At 36.2% G+C, this 16,051-nt stretch overlaps 1 protein-coding gene across 1 annotated transcript; it reads left to right on the top strand.

The window, feature by feature from the left end:
• The first annotated feature begins 4,028 nt into the window (after positions 1-4,028).
• On the top strand, positions 4,029-13,433 carry LOC140856200 (pentatricopeptide repeat-containing protein At3g04750, mitochondrial-like). Its single transcript, XM_073253343.1, is given in 8 exon segments — positions 4,029-4,033; positions 4,297-4,694; positions 4,736-4,870; positions 4,988-5,392; positions 5,395-6,297; positions 11,272-11,369; positions 11,462-11,620; positions 12,159-13,433. Coding segments are annotated over 5 exon segments (1,845 nt in total). The 3' UTR covers position 6,297; positions 11,272-11,369; positions 11,462-11,620; positions 12,159-13,433.
• The last annotated feature ends 2,618 nt before the right edge of the window (positions 13,434-16,051 follow it).

Raw genomic sequence — 16,051 nt, 5'->3', positions numbered from 1 at the left:
CGATTAAAGTCGAGCGTTGGGCTCTGATTTTTGTCATGGCGAAAATGATCCTTGGGTCTCCCTTCCTAGCATGCCAATCTATTGCGGCCAACTCTCCGTCGCCTGTCGTTGGATGAATACCTGCAAGACAGCATCCACACATATCGAATTTGTATCCGACGGGATCCTTCGATGCCTAAGTCATAGAGGAAAGTTGGTGAGCAGGAGTTGAATGTAAGAAGAGTAGCAGAGTTTTGACCCAAAGCTGCTTACCAATCCTGTTTTCTTACCTCCTTTTATAGATGAGATTATTATAACCGTCGGACGTGGTCCCGTATTTTATGGTGTTAAATTGTCGGGCCATAAATATAGAATTAGTGGGGCGTCACTCTCCTTTAATAATCGTGATATAGTCGATAATCATTCATGACGGTTATGATATGTTGAGCAGATTAGCCGACCATATGTCGGTAGAGCCGACCATACATTGGTAGAATCCATGAGCGACCGTCGGTTAGTAGTTCTGTTATACCGATAGTCTAAATCGTCCGCTGTCGATCGGTAATAGTCGAATCATTAGTCAGTCAGTCGGCAATAGGTCGGTGCGGTTTGCTCAGTTGGTCGATAAAGAGTCGAAACCGCATATTCCACCGATGTAAAGTCGGAGTTGTATGTCCGGCCGGTTGGCTGTTGTTGAGTCGAAGTCGGTAGTCGGTTGATCTGAGTCGGAGGTTGATTGACTTACCCCAACACCACCTGACCCAAATAAAAAAGTTGTGTGGTTGTCAAGGGGGTAGTTATGCTCTTGAAGGACGTTCCAGTCATTCCATTTTGTTCCGACAAAAAAAAAAGGGATCGGAATGAGCTTGACGCTCTGAAATCTATCCATGTAGAGAAAAAAGTAGAAATAAAATAAAATAAAATAAAAAATATAAAAATATAAAAAGAAAAAAAAAGATAAAAAAAAAGAAGAAAGGAAAGAAGATGAGATAAAAGAAAAGAAAGGAAAAAAAAGAAGAATGAAAAAGAAGAAGGGAAGAAAGATGGAAGAAAGTTAGAAGATTTTTACTAGGATGCATGATTAGGATTGTTATTGAGATAGGAAGGAACAATAGAGTGTCTTATTCCATAAAGAAACTAGGATACCTTTGTCTCACAGAATTTAAAATCTTGATGCCCCTCTTAAATAATATAACAATTTTTTTTTAAATTTAAAAAAGAAAGGTGGAGTCCTACACAATATATATATATATATATATATATATATGGATGTCCTAGTTGGAATGAACGCTTGATCATATGTGGCTTCTACTAAAATAAATTTTTAAAAAATAACATGGACTCAATATTTATAGATCTTTCTTATAGAATTATTTAAATTATTTGTATATTAGAATTTTAAGCTAGACAAGATTGAGTTTTACTATTTCCATAACCAATAAATCATTAAAATTTAGATTTTAGATATGGAACTCTTATTATCTATGTAATCAAGAAAATGATGAAAATCTTGATTTAGAAACTGCTCATTCTTTGGCCAGTTTGTTCTTGCAATGTAAGTTCTTTCTTAGACTCCTTAGGAGTCTATGAATGTTAGGAAGGTTTAAGAAATAAAAAAAAGCTACTATTTAAGAGATACATAATTAGGGAGGATTGTTAGAGAACTTGAAAAAAAATCAAGAAATTAAGCTATTTTTATATAGTATTAGGATTATATATGTAGGTATACTATTTAATTATCCAAATCAGACTAGACTCTGATGGGGCTCGTGCAGGAAACCAGCGACCCGACTTTGGTCGGATTTTGCGAACCAGCCCCGAGCCACAAGTCGATTAAATCCGGTCAGACCGGGGCATTTTCGGACTTCGCTGCCGCCCTTACCATCGCCTTCTGTTTGCTCGCTGCACGGAGCGCAAAACCTCACATCTAATCGGGATTCGATGGTGGCTGGTCCGCTTCAGCGCCCCGAGTAGCGGTGAGTGTCCGACAACCCCTTCCTCTTACATCGCGATGCTTGTTTTCGTTTGCAAGATCTCAAAAATTTGTATTTTGTTTTTTTTTAATTTTTTATTGAGTGGTTTCTTGAAGTTTTTATATTGGTGTTTAGCTCCTGGATTGTTAACGTTGTGCTAGCACTTCGCCTCAATCTGAAATGAGAAGAGCTTCCTGATGTTGCTGTGTACAAGCTAAAACTTTCGTACAAAGGTATTAATTTTAGATGTTTGCGACTTTTAACATTTTTTTTTTCTTGGTTTGTTTTCTGTTAGTCTTTATATGATATTGGCTCTGAATTCTGCATAATGGATTTGGTTTATCGCAAAGGGAGGGAAAAAAAGGAAATTGTTGTTTTGGACGCTTGAAATTCTTTTTAAATTTTAACTGACGGAAATAACTTTGACTTAAGATTGAGACTGAAATGAACAAGCTTGCAATCTGGAGCTCGTGTTAGAGAAGTCAGTGTCTTTGCATCGCAATTTCACAATTCGAGGCCCTTGGCTAAGGGAACAATTCATGTAATTATCGGTGATTGGGGCTGTTATGAGGCTTGCTTGAAGCAATGAGTTAGTCAGTTGGAGGCACCTTTTTTTCTATTGTGGCAACAAATTTCATGTTGAGATGGAGATGTGCGATCAGACGTGCATCAAGATAATTATGCAAAAAAAAAAAAAAATCATAAATTTATTTGAACGTTTTTATTGATTGAGCTAAGCGAAATGGTAATTTGACCTTTTACCTGATTGTTTGAAGGGTATTCTTTTATTAGAGAAATCATCCTAGTTTGACTGAAGAGGTCTTGAAAGTATTCCTCCAAATAATAATGGATTTGCAGGATGATGGTGAAACATTGGTTTGGGTATTTTTCTTAAGTATTGAGACATGCACCATGTGGTAATTTGTCGCAGTAGTCAGTCTTGGAATCTTCTTGCATAGGTCATGTTCCCTCATACATTGTCACTATGTTGTGCCTACAAAATTAGATCATGTGCATTTGAAACATGTTCTAATATACATATATAATGCTATTTAATACTTTCATTTTCTTGGAATCACAAGTGCAAATTGCGCAGTTTAAGGTAGACAGGTATCTCATTCAATTGCATCTGCTTTATCTTATGCTTTACACAATTAGATTTTTTGAGTTATTTTAGACAGTTCTTGGTTATTCAGCCCTGACTCAAAAAGGTTGAGAGAGTTCAAAGTCGAGGTATATTGAATAGAGAAATTGAAAGTTCCTTTAAATGGCATGCCACAATGTTCTGGTTATAAAGAACCGTTACATATAGACAGTCTCCATAACAGAGTAGAAACTTTTTATTTTCTGTCAGTAACAATGATGGCTGACTAGAAATAAAGTCAGTTGCTTTGTTCACTCTGTCATAATATATAACTTCTGAAATGTCTGGTTTTCTCCATTGTGAAGATCAACAACAGTTATGTTGGTTGATGATTTAACAATGTTCTCCTATTTTACAGGGAAAGTGGAAGACATAAGTGAAACCACTTAGATTGGAACCAGTTTCAGCAATACCTGATTGAAATATCAGCTGGTTGATGGGACCTCTTAAGGGCAATGAAACAAAAGCCTTGCTAGCTTTTGGGTTTCTGATGATAAAACAGTGCCACCTAGATGACATTAGATGCTAATTGCTGGATTACTATGCCATTCACCATATTTTTTTAGTGATCATGGCATTATGTTCCTGGTGGTGAGTGTTGTAACATCGTTGGAGGCATCTTGCACCTTCATGAGATTCTTGGGTGCAACCATTTTTGTTGATAATGTTACATGATAACTGGCCTTACATTCATTTCATGCCTGTTTATCTACAGACCATTATAGATAAAACACATTTTTCTAACAGTATCTTTGACATCCGTGGCCACAAAAGAAAAAAAAAAAAAACACTTAATTGGGCTATAGCTAAATTACAGAATTTGTATTTTAAGATGGGCCTCATGATGCAGGAGGTTCTTTTCTGAATCATGATGTTCTATTGATTGCTAAGAGTACCATTTTCCTTGTCTATACAAGAAAGGTTTCCGGGAAATGTGGTTTTGAAGGACTACAACAATCATGCAGCCCCTATTTCATATGCAAGGCTGAAATGTATAAATTATTTCTCTGTTTACTGATATATGGTCTTTCTTATTCTCTTATTTAACATTCTGAAAATCCTCCATTACCTTAACTTATTCTCTTTTGCATCTTTGTCATCTCGTGCATTTTTCCCTTTTTCTTCCCTGTGTAAAAGTCTTTCATCTGATTGTTCATTGCTATTGGTATTCCTTGGCTGTTTTTCTATGATATCATTAAGGAGAACTGAATTACTTCTCTCCTTGATTTATCATACTCATTATGGTCTCCGCCTCTGCTCTTCTGCTGCAAAAATCAGTGGAAGCAGCTGGGATCCAACTGTTTCCCTACGCCTTGAGCACCCAACACTTATTCTTCTTGAGAAATGCAGAAACTATGATCATTTCAAACAAATATTGGCGCAAATGATGAGGCTCCACCTTATTACCCAGACTTTTCCCATGAGTAGGCTCCTATATTTCTCTGCAGTTTCTCACCCTGAGCATCTGAACGATGCTGTCCACCTCTTTAAGCACTTCACTCCCCATCCCAATCTGTATATTTACAACATTATGATATCAGCTCTATCTTTCTCATTGAGCCAATCGCTCAACCTTTATACATCTATGCTTTCATCATGTATTTTGCCTGATGAACACTCCCTTCTCTCCCTCCTTAAGTCATCCAAATACACTTCAGAGGTAAAGCAGATTCATGGTCATGTCATCATAAATGGATTCAGTTCAAATGTTTATCTACAAAACTCTCTTATGAAGATGTATCTGGAGACTGGAAAGTTGGCTCTTGCTCAACAGGTGTTTCAATATATGCCTAACCGAGATACTGTTTCATACAATATCATGATATCTGGTCATGCCAGAAAGGGATATAGCATGGAAACACTCAAATTGCTCATGACATGACTGTTTCAGGTATTGAACCTGATCAGTATACCATTGTGGGTCTTCTTATGTCCTGTGGCCAGCTGAGAGATGCACACTTGGGGAAGTCTGTACATGGGTTGATCATACGGAGGATGCCTTTCAGTGGCTGGGGCTTAATCTTGAACAATGCTCTTTTAGATATGTATGCGAAATGTGGGGAGATGAAGACTGCTATGGAGGTGTTTGATGGAATTGATGAGAGGGATGAAACTTCATGGAACATAATTATTGGAGGATTTGCCAATGCTGGTGAATTGGATATTGCCTACAGGCTTTTTAGTGAAACACCTTTCAGGGACCTGATCTCATGGAATTCTATTCTTGCTGGGTATGCTCGTAAGGGGGATCTCAGAACAGTGATGAAACTATGTGGGGACATGCTTGCTTGTAATATTAACCTGATAAGATGACCGCCATTGCTTTGGTTTCTGCTGCTGCTGAGACAGGAGTTCTGCATCAAGGGAGATGTGTACATGGTTGGGTAGCAAAGGCACATGGAACTCTGGATGCTTTCCTGGGATCAGCATTGGTAGATATGTATTGCAAATGTGGAGATATTGAAAGATCTTATATTGTTTTTGATTTGGTTTATGAAAGAGATGTTACGATATGGACAGCTATGATCACAGGCCTTGCAGTCCATGGTCATGGAATCAAAGCTTTAGAGTTGTTCTGGAAAATGCTGGAAGAAGGTGTAATGCCAAATGCTGTGACCTTAGTTGCTGTTCTTACTGCTTGTAGTCATTCTGGTTTGGTGGACCAGGGGTATAAAATTTTTGAGCATATGAAACAAAGCTACAATATTGAGCCAGGAATAGAGCACTATGGGTGTCTGGTTGATCTTCTTGCACGATCTGGGAAGCTGACTGAGGCGATAAATGTGATTAAGGGGATGCCAATGAAACCCACTCGGTCTGTTTGGGGAGCTATTTTAAGTGCTAGTAAGGTCCATCAAAATATGGAAATTGCAGAGGCTATTTCTGGAAAGCTGCTAGAGCTGGAGCCTGAGGAAGAAGGTGGCTATATTTTGTTATCCAACATATATGCTGCTTGTGGGAAGTGGAACTATTCTGACAAGATCAGAAAGGCTATGGATAGCAGAGGGGTGAAAAAGATAGCGGGATACAGCAGAGTGATTATTGATGGAGTTGTTACTGAATTTATTTCTTCAGATAAGAGGCATCTGAGGTGGGCTGAGATCTATTTCATGTTATGTGATCTGAACAGAGTATTGAGGGCAGGTGTGGAAGTTCCATTTCAGTGTTTGCAACAGATACAAGGCCTAGACATGGAATGAGGTATTCTATTTTTTAACATCTATTTGTTATTCTTGTTGATCTGAATATTTTTCTTATATGATTTATCCTGTGTGTCAATTTTGCGGAACTATATTATCTAGCTAGCATGTTGAACTGCAAGATTTATTTACATAATCTGCAACCAAACATTCTCTTTTTTGTGATTTACAATCTTGTAGTATACTGGTATCGTTGTATTTTAAGTTTTGGCCAGTAAGTTGCTGTACTTTGTTTTAAACTTTTCTGGATCAACTACATTCATTTTAGGGAAAGTTCTGTTTTGCAAGAGTTTTATTTAAGAATTTGGAGGCTGGTCAACATGTCCAGAGTCCAGAGTCCAGAGTCCAGACCACCAAAAAGGGTCGCTGTAATTGAGATCAAGGCAAATTCTATCTATATATCATGCGTAACGAATTGCCTAGGTTATGTTAGGTGATGGGCATAATTTATCACTCATGTCGTTGCCCAAAAAACTTAGTACGTCAGTCAATTATCCTTTTCATCATCTGCTTCCCTGATTTTATTAGATTTTACACTCTTCCTAGTAACTGATTTTCATTCTAACTTGCCTCATAGCATCATGACAATCAATAATGCTTTGAAAATTTAACTGGTGGAATCTATGCCAAACTCTCTCTCTCTCTCTCTCTCTCTCTCTCTCTCTCTCTCTCCCCTGAACAAGGACAGGAGGAAGCCCAGGAAAGATGGGGTGATGGTGGGATGCAGTACAGCTAATTACATATTTAATCATTTTATAAGCTGAAATGGTAGAGATTTTTTTTTTTTGAGGTAAGAAATGGTAGACTGTTGAGCTCTTTTGGTTGTCTTAATTGTTGGAGGCTGAAGCATGTTTGAGTATTTCAAATAAAAGATATTTTTATTTTTTTATAATTTAAGATAGGTATAATGACATATATCACTTAGCACTTCAACCTTAATTGTTTAAGTTCTTTTTTAATGCAACCTGATTTTTCTGTTGGATAACAACTGATGTAACTCAGTCTCAGATTGTCACCAACATTTTGAAAAAAGGGCCCCCTTGGCTGCCTAGATACCAGCTTAACATTTTTGCATCATATTTTAAATATAGAAAATGGGATTAATATATGAATTAACATTGAATACTTCCAATCTTTTAATTCCGTTTGACTTATTGCATCTTATTTAGTATGTCAGGTTCATTTTTTTTTTTGGATGATAATTTGCTTTTTTCCCCCTTATATCTGAGTTTTTAAATCTATTGATTTTGGGCTGTCTTGACATATGGGCACCTACCTCAATGGTTGCCAATCTGCTGCCCACATTCTTTTAAAGCATTGTATGCACACATGCATATTTGTGTATGGATATATTTATGCATATGGCAGGGTGTATTGGAGAAGTTTGCCTATATAACCAAAATAACCTGAGTGCCTCTTTTATTTCAATGGATTTCAAAACAAAGGGCTGAAATCGTAATTAGAAGTAGATCGAATACAACAGAAAGGTAGGAATAAAAATGTTGGGTAAGGATGACATTTAATGCACAGATAAAGTTAAAAACTATCCCTGATTCTTGAAGTGAATGGAAAATGGTACTTGGTTATTTTCAGTGCCCCATGCAACCTTCTTGATGCAGTTTATTCATCTCGCCACTGTGGGCCTGGGGGAAATGCAATAAGTAATAGATGAAATTTGGGACATTTGTCTGAAAGGATCCTATAGCGGGAAACAGGAAATGTTATGATAAATCTAATAAGAGTCATAAGAAAAAATAAATCAGAGGCTGTTTGCAGAATGACAGGAAAGCCACTGAGAAGCTAGACTGCAGTTTTTTCAATTGGTTTCTGTTATATGGCTATTTATCCATGAAGAATGCAAAATGAATTCACCTTATATTTAGATGCTCTGAGTTTAATTTCTATCATGAGACCGAAGGGGCATTTTCTAGAACAGAAGGGGGTATATTTAATTGGTTTATCTACCCTTTGATCCTATCATCCAACACATTTTGTTGTTCCAAGGGAAACTACGTACAGCTCATGTCCCAAATGTGACTCCTAGAAAACTCTAAATTGAGTGCAAATTATTTTTTCTGGTAATTATGTTTTACTTTTACTTTAATTTATTTTGTGGAGCCACATTAAATTTTTGGGCAACTTTGTTTTTTCCCCTTTATTTTAGCTTTTTGACACATTTTTTGGTGCATCATATGGACTTTTATTTAGCACTTACTCAAAAAAAGAAAAGAAAAAGAAAAAGAAAAGAAATTTTATTGCAGGGATTGTAATGCTATTACAATCATGCCTTCCATGTGATTCATTGAATCTCCTTAGCTTTTATGTGAACATCCACTGCTTCATGGTATATTTATGTTATGTGGCACTTCTTGATAGTAGGAATCTGATATTATCTTCTTGTCTTTATTATATTATAGGGATAATTACAGCTTTCTTACTTGAGGTTAGGTCCGATTTCACTAAGCCCCTTGTGGTTTGAAAAGTAGCACTTAATTCATCTGCGGTCAGATCCATCAGACATAGTTTTGCTTCGTTACCTACCTGTATAGTAAAATGGGTTTAAGGATTTTTCTAGGCCCTGCTACGTAGGAGTTAGAGGGAATAGAAGAAAGATGGATAGTGAGAGAAAGAGTGGAAGAGGGAATGAGAGTGGAGTGGGGTGGGTGGTTTTGTAGAGAAGTTGGTGTTGCTATTAGTAAGTTTGCATGGTGGAAGACTAGGCTCTTTTGTATCTCTATAGGTGCCGGTGTTATGGTTCTCTCTCTCTTCTCTCAGATTTTGTTTTTCTCCTGGTTTTTAGTTGAGGTGTTGGTTGGATATGGATGAGGAATTAGAGTGGAGCTCGGTTCCAGTCATTGGTGACAAGTGGGTGTAAAGGGGAGGGGTGTTGGGTCCAAGCTGGGTGGAACAGGGGTGGGGGAAGGGGCGTCGTCGAGTCAACGGTCAGATGGGTGTCAGCATTTCCTAGGCCGAGGAGAGGAGGGGAGTGAGAGGGGAGTGATGGACTTCAGCACCACCATCCATTCATGTTACTTCAATTCCATGACCCAAGAATAAAATAAAAAATGGGGGATAAATGGGAAGAAGGAGAATGAACAGAAGAAGGGGTCACCTTGTTCTTCCTCCTACATAGTAGGGTCCCAAAAAAACTTCGAAGCCAAAAGCATATTAGCTCTCCCATCTACCCAGCACAATATGGAAATCAATAAAAGAATTGGAGGAACTTACACCTTATTTGGAGCAACCACGGAACCTTTTTCCGAAGCTTTTTGCCATCCATGATGTTTTGATCATGGATTATTCCCCACAATAACAACAAATCTGTCTAGCACCACTATTGCTTGAGGAAGATAACGATGACATGCTTTCAATTCGGTGGAAAAAGGCTCAATGTGGAGAAATTGGAGACCGATCGAGGGATTTGGGGAAGAATATTGCATTTAAACCACGGTGAAAAAACTCTTGAATTCATTTTACCGTGTAGGTGGGTAATGGAACAAGACTGTGTCTAACGGATTTGACCATAAGTGAGTTAAGTGTTACTTTTTAAACCATAAGGGGTTTAGTGAAATCAGACCTAACCTCTGGTGGAAAAATTGTAATTATCCCTATATTATATTTTCTTCTTATCCCTATTGATATTTCACATAATGACTGCTGTCCTATGATATGCAAGTGGTCAGATCTGAATTAAGGTGATTAAAAGTTACAAAAGAGGATTTGATGGCTCTACAAGTCTTTAGTTTTTTCTCTTGTTTTTTCCCCCACTTCAGTAGGTGCTGTAATCCTAGGGTTTGGAAGGCAACTTTGTTACAAAGTTTATGGGTCGATGGCAGATTGGGTATCATACCTTGAATGAGAAGTGAGTGAAATAGGAAACTTGCTATTGTTCCCTACCATCTGCTTGGCATGCTAATTAGACATTTAGGGCCTCTTTGCTTAGATCTCCTCTGGGTTCTTTAATTTTCTTCCATGCATGTAGCCTATGTAGTGAACAAAAGTTAGCTAGCAGTTTGGTGGGAAAATTTTTAGGGAAAACAAGTGGAAAAGTAGTGTCAAATGTGGATATTGCATAGTAGTTTCATCATGATTTAGTGGAAGTGTCAAAACAACGAAGTGTCCAAGAATGGTTCGATGTACTGGTTTGTACCACGTCTTAGTAGGCATATCATACCTATTGGTACTAAACTGAGACTCAGTAAGGGGAGTGTTCTGAATCTTGGTATTCTGAAGTGACCCCATACTGAGGGCATATCGACCCTGTACCAGCATGGCATTAGTATGGAGTTGATAGTGAATCTTGCGTCCAAGTGTTTGACATGTCAAGAAACTTGATCTTAGAAGCATCCTTGCAATAGTAGCTTTGTCTTTGTTAGCATTTCTAAGTTCTTAATGAAAGTAAACATCTTAACACTCGGGGGTGAAAAACGAGCAAGTGCATCTTGCCATAAAGGACCTGCTGGAGTACATGTATGATGGTCCATACATACATGGTTGGAGCATATCGAGTTCGATTCGCCATAAGAGGAGTTGAGGGGAGGATGGGTGGATTGGGGAGACTATTGGTCCCGAAATTTAGGGGTTTTAAATGTTGCAGTATCTCATATATGAGTATTGGAATGAGCTACAATCCATATGTTACATACATACCACCTTACAAAACATTGTTACAATTAATTTTCCCATGATTCCATCCACCTTCAAATTATCCTTTGACCCTTCGTTATTATAGCCATGCATTCAGAAGCCCTTGGTAAGATGGTATATAATGTCCTGGTTTTGCTGATTTGAAACCTAAAACCAACACTTCTATAAAATATTTTACTATTTCATATACTTAGTTTTTGGATGGTATGGAGCTTTCTAGTTTTCCTGATTTGAAGCCTAAAGTATAATCTTGACATCTTTTTTAGTTGCAACTAAGTAACCAAGTTTCGTTAGTATTCGCATCCTAAAAAGATTCCTGCTTCTGCAGTTCTGTTGGTTTCTTTTACAGCGAAACTGATGGCAAAGCAATGAAGGTGCAATCAGCTATCAACAACGATACGCACATTCATCCCGAACTTGATGAAAGTAAGTAGTTTATAATCAGATATCCAAACACAATCTGTTCAAGGTATTATTGGCTTGATCATATCAATCTAGAAACTGCAATTTTCTTTCAGCCTTTTTAGATGCTGGTCCTTGTGATACGGACTTCTGGTATGTATGGATGACTGAGATCTATCTTCATAGACTACTTTACACAGTGGAGGGCATGCATAGACTACACCCGGTGGAGGACCATGCAGACTGCAGCACACTAGCGGATAAAAAATGATCAGGTGTGGCCATTTTTGCAGTATATTGTTTACTGGCTTTTGCATATATGATTATAATAATTGTTAGATTCTTGTTCTTCAGGTAGTCATATATATATATATATATATAACAATACTTTGTAAAGGAGTATTGGAGTGTTGCCATCTCAGCTTCTTAAATGAGTTTTGTTGTGCCACCTGAAAAGAACACATCTTCATATTAAATTATGTTATTAATGTATGGTATTATGCTATTATATTCTTATAATTAAAGTCTATTTATATAGGTAGTTGAGAATATGAAGTGATTTTAAGAATTTGAATGAATATTATTTTATTATTTATATAATTTTTTTTTAATCTGATCAGATCTAGAAGAAAAATTATTTTCGTACAACGTGCAGGCCTTCGACTAGTTTTTAAGTAGTATAAAGAGGATGATTATGGTTCATGAATCAAATACACTTCATTATAGAGCTGTCTTTCTATGAGATTAACAATCAAATGGTAATGGCCACATGAGATCCAACATGAAGTTACATAAAAAGTGATAGTTTTGCAGGCGCAGGGAAGCTATACTTTTGTTGAAGAACCTGTTAGAAGATAAAGATTTCCCCTGATGTGGACACTTATTCAAAAGATTATTTGTTGTTGCTTATGCCATGATGGTTTCATGCTTGCTGCATTTCTCTTGGGAAGGCAGGTATTCTACTAAACTATTTGAGTTATGATAAGACAACTTCCTGATATTATTAATGAGTAAGCAGTTTGAAGGAGTCTTGTACCCATGTCAGGGATGTGGCTCCTCCCGTTGTGTTCATCTTATCTTGATCAAGTTTGTTAGAAATGTAGCTGTCATTTTCAGCCAAAAGAACATGGACTTTGTTAAGGCACTTGTGGTGAGAGGGGCATAACAAAGGAACTTTTGATTCAGTTGCTTTGTTCTTCATATGAAACATTTCTTTGGCCATTGGATACTTCAAGCAAACAACATTAGCTGATCACAAAATAAGTTCTATGCTGATTTTACTAAAGATATTTTCAGAATTAATAAAGAAAATGTTCATTTCGCAAATTTTCCATTGATCAAGCAATTCTCAATAACCAATTAACACCAAGCCTTGCCACTATAATTTGGTGCTAGTTGAATATGATTCTCTTCATTGTTTAACATGCTTTCTGTGAGTTGCACTCAAGCTGACATCAGCCTTCTTCCCTTTTCATCCAGTTTGAGACAGGCTATGACTTTGTTAAATAACTCAAATGAATCATGAATTATGCAATGTCATTAATTTTAAGATTTATTCACAGGTTTTTTGCAGTTTATTCAAAGACTAATACAGGGCAACTATGTAATGATGCTATTTTTTCCTATCAATTCTAATGATTATTTTTGCATGATTAAGTAGATGTACTTGTTCAATTGATTATCCATGTATGATCATTGACAAGGTCCTCTATGATTTTTTTATTTTTCAAGAATTTTAATATACAGAAATGATCCTTGTTATTTGGCCTTGGAACTTAAACTGTCATCAATCACATATTTTGCATTGTATTGTTGTTGACTTGGGAAGCATAGAAGCGCTACAAGAAGGAAATGCTTCCAATTATGTCATTGGTCTGTTAAATTACCTAGGGTATGATTTGGGTCTGCTGCAGTGGAAAACTCATCTGTCACTAGAGATCTGCCGGCGATACAAGCTGAACTTTGAGATTCGTGATTGACATACAACCAGACTTTTTCTTACAGATGCAGCTAATATTTTAAGTGAGTTCCCCACAAAATGTATCAATAACAATGAATTCTTCATGGATGCATTAGCCGTTAGAGCAACCTCTATACTGTACTAAAAGAAATAGAACACTTGCCATATCAAAGAACCCTGGAGTTATTTTTCATATTTTTCTCTGATAACATACCATTATATATAAATAAATATTCTGTATAATTCCGGGAAGAATCCTTCATAGAAACAATAAAATATTTACAACATTGTAGTAGAAACATAAGTTATTAATATATTTAATACTAAAGTGAAGTAGGTATCAAATGATAACTGTAGTATTATGTTACCATCTCTCCAGGAAGCCAGACATATAGTTTATTTGTTCAGTACTGAGAAGTAATTAGATAACTAAGCTTTTCAAAAGAAATCTATCATTCACATGTTTACTACGTTTAAATTAACTGTATCTATATTTCTATGATTGTATCTTTCAATATGCTCTGTTCCCCTTCAGTTGAATTATGACATTATAAAACACCTGTTCTTTTCTTTATTCATAGAGCATTATACAATTTTAACTATGCACTTTACAAGGATTAAGCAACATATTATACACCATAAAGTATATGTAAACTAACCACCCTCCATTGCAAACAATAAAGGTTCATTTCGATCATCATGCATTCTAGCTATCAAATGCAGTATTCTTTGCTCCTCGTTCGATACTCCGCTCCCTTGTATATACTGTACAGGATACTAGAAGGCAAAAGTATATGGCAACATTCATAAGTCCAATGACCTATCAAATATGGTACATGTAGGAATACCCAAATACATGCAAGCTAGAAAAACAACTGAATAGAATGGCATATCAAAGATATGTATGGTGGGGAATTTATAGTCTCTGCAATATGCTTGTGCAACTTAAATCATTACAGAAGTAAAAAGAAATATGAAATTTAAAAAAGATTGAAAGGGTCATCAAATACAAAATATTATTTTTTATGTAAAACTGATGTTGCTTAAGATAATTAGATGTGCTTGTAGCTGTAGCAGGGATAGACTGATAAACAACAAATGTCATGAGAGTTTGCTGAATAGATTGATATATTATGGCAAAAGAAAATTATCTTCAGTGCCTAAAATTAGAGATGCGACAACTCTAAGAAAGTTATCCAAATATATAAATACGAAATTTAGATTTCTATATTTTTATCTAGAAAGGGAACATCAATTAAGCATTTTCACATGCAAACATAAAGCTAAAAGAAAGCAACATAAAGTCCAAAAAAATAATGTATATATGGTTGGCAAACCTGATGTTTTACATTGAAGTAGTCTAGGATAAGTATATCATGAAGAGACGGTGAAAGCAAAAATTTGCAGTTTTCCTGCAGTCCACAAAGAATCGGTTGATCTGCTACAAATTGGTTATCCAATCGACCAGTGTTACCTTCCTGAAGGTGGGCGTTGCAACACTGGTGATGAGTTGTTGATGATAATGTGGTAGTTGAGTTACTCTCGAGTCATATGGATTGGGCCTGTATACTTATTCCTCATGAAAGAGACTGCCTGAGCAGCGGAAGCTCTCCCTTTGGGGCATCCAATTTTTTTTAAAAAAAAATCAAAAATAATTTAGATAACTCATAATTTCATAATATTAATCATGCACAAATGAAACCAGGAAAACAAATGTGAGAAAAAAGAACAAAATAAGCAAAATAAGTGCGAGGAAATGAAAGAAATAATACTTGCTTAGATAAGTTCCATATGAAAGAATGACATCCATTAAATTCATTTTCAACCGAATGAAACTGAATTGAAAAAGCTGATACATCTGCTGACAGCAAATATAAGAAAACAATGTGACTTAATGCTCGCAACAATACATTTCTATAATTTATTTTTGAAAAAAAAGGGTCTAGAACAATTTTGGTCGAATTCAGTTCAAAAACATGTAGTATTCATTACCCAAGAAAAAGGACCTTTAATATATACATCTAAGAAGGGATCAATGTTCACAAATAAGAGCACAGCCTACAATTTAACAACACAACTATACATTAAATATTACGAGACACAATGGAAACCATCCAATTATGGCCCGAGTCATCAAATCATGCACACTTTGAACGTTCCTCATCTTAACTGGCATCATCAACTTCTCCAAGTTCTCGCTCACCATGAACTTCTTGAGCTTCAAGATACCCATTCCTGAAGTTTTCAAGAGCTGATGCATATGGAGAAAGAAAGAAACTTAGTAGAATCAGCAAAGAAATTAAGGGTATATTTGGTTAGAGTTGGACTCTGGAAAAAATGAAATAGGTCTCCTGTTCTCGCCATTTGCTTGAAGTCCCATTCTCATTCCGATTCAAAGAGAAAATAGGATATCCTAATTCTCCAAAATTAAATCCCTATTCTTTATTAATTTTTAAATCTGTTTCAAATTTTGGATATGAACCAAATACGTGAGGGATATGGCCATTCTGTTACTAATTTCAATCGATTCCAATTCTGATTCCAATCAATTTCAATTCTAATTCTGATCGTGAATCAAACGTATGCTACAGTTCAGAAGGCCCATAATTTGGACTTGGGAACAGTACTCTACAATAGTTTAAGAAGTTTTTCAGCAATTCCAAGTTCAGTGGTAATGTGGAGCATGGATAAGATTGGTGGCGCATGACACAAGCATCAGGAAGAACAAATCAAACATATAGCTAAC

Source organism: Elaeis guineensis, chromosome 3, assembly GCF_000442705.2.
Source record: "Elaeis guineensis isolate ETL-2024a chromosome 3, EG11, whole genome shotgun sequence".
NCBI lineage: Eukaryota > Viridiplantae > Streptophyta > Magnoliopsida > Arecales > Arecaceae > Elaeis > Elaeis guineensis.
This window is presented reverse-complemented; position numbering and strand designations above follow the sequence as displayed.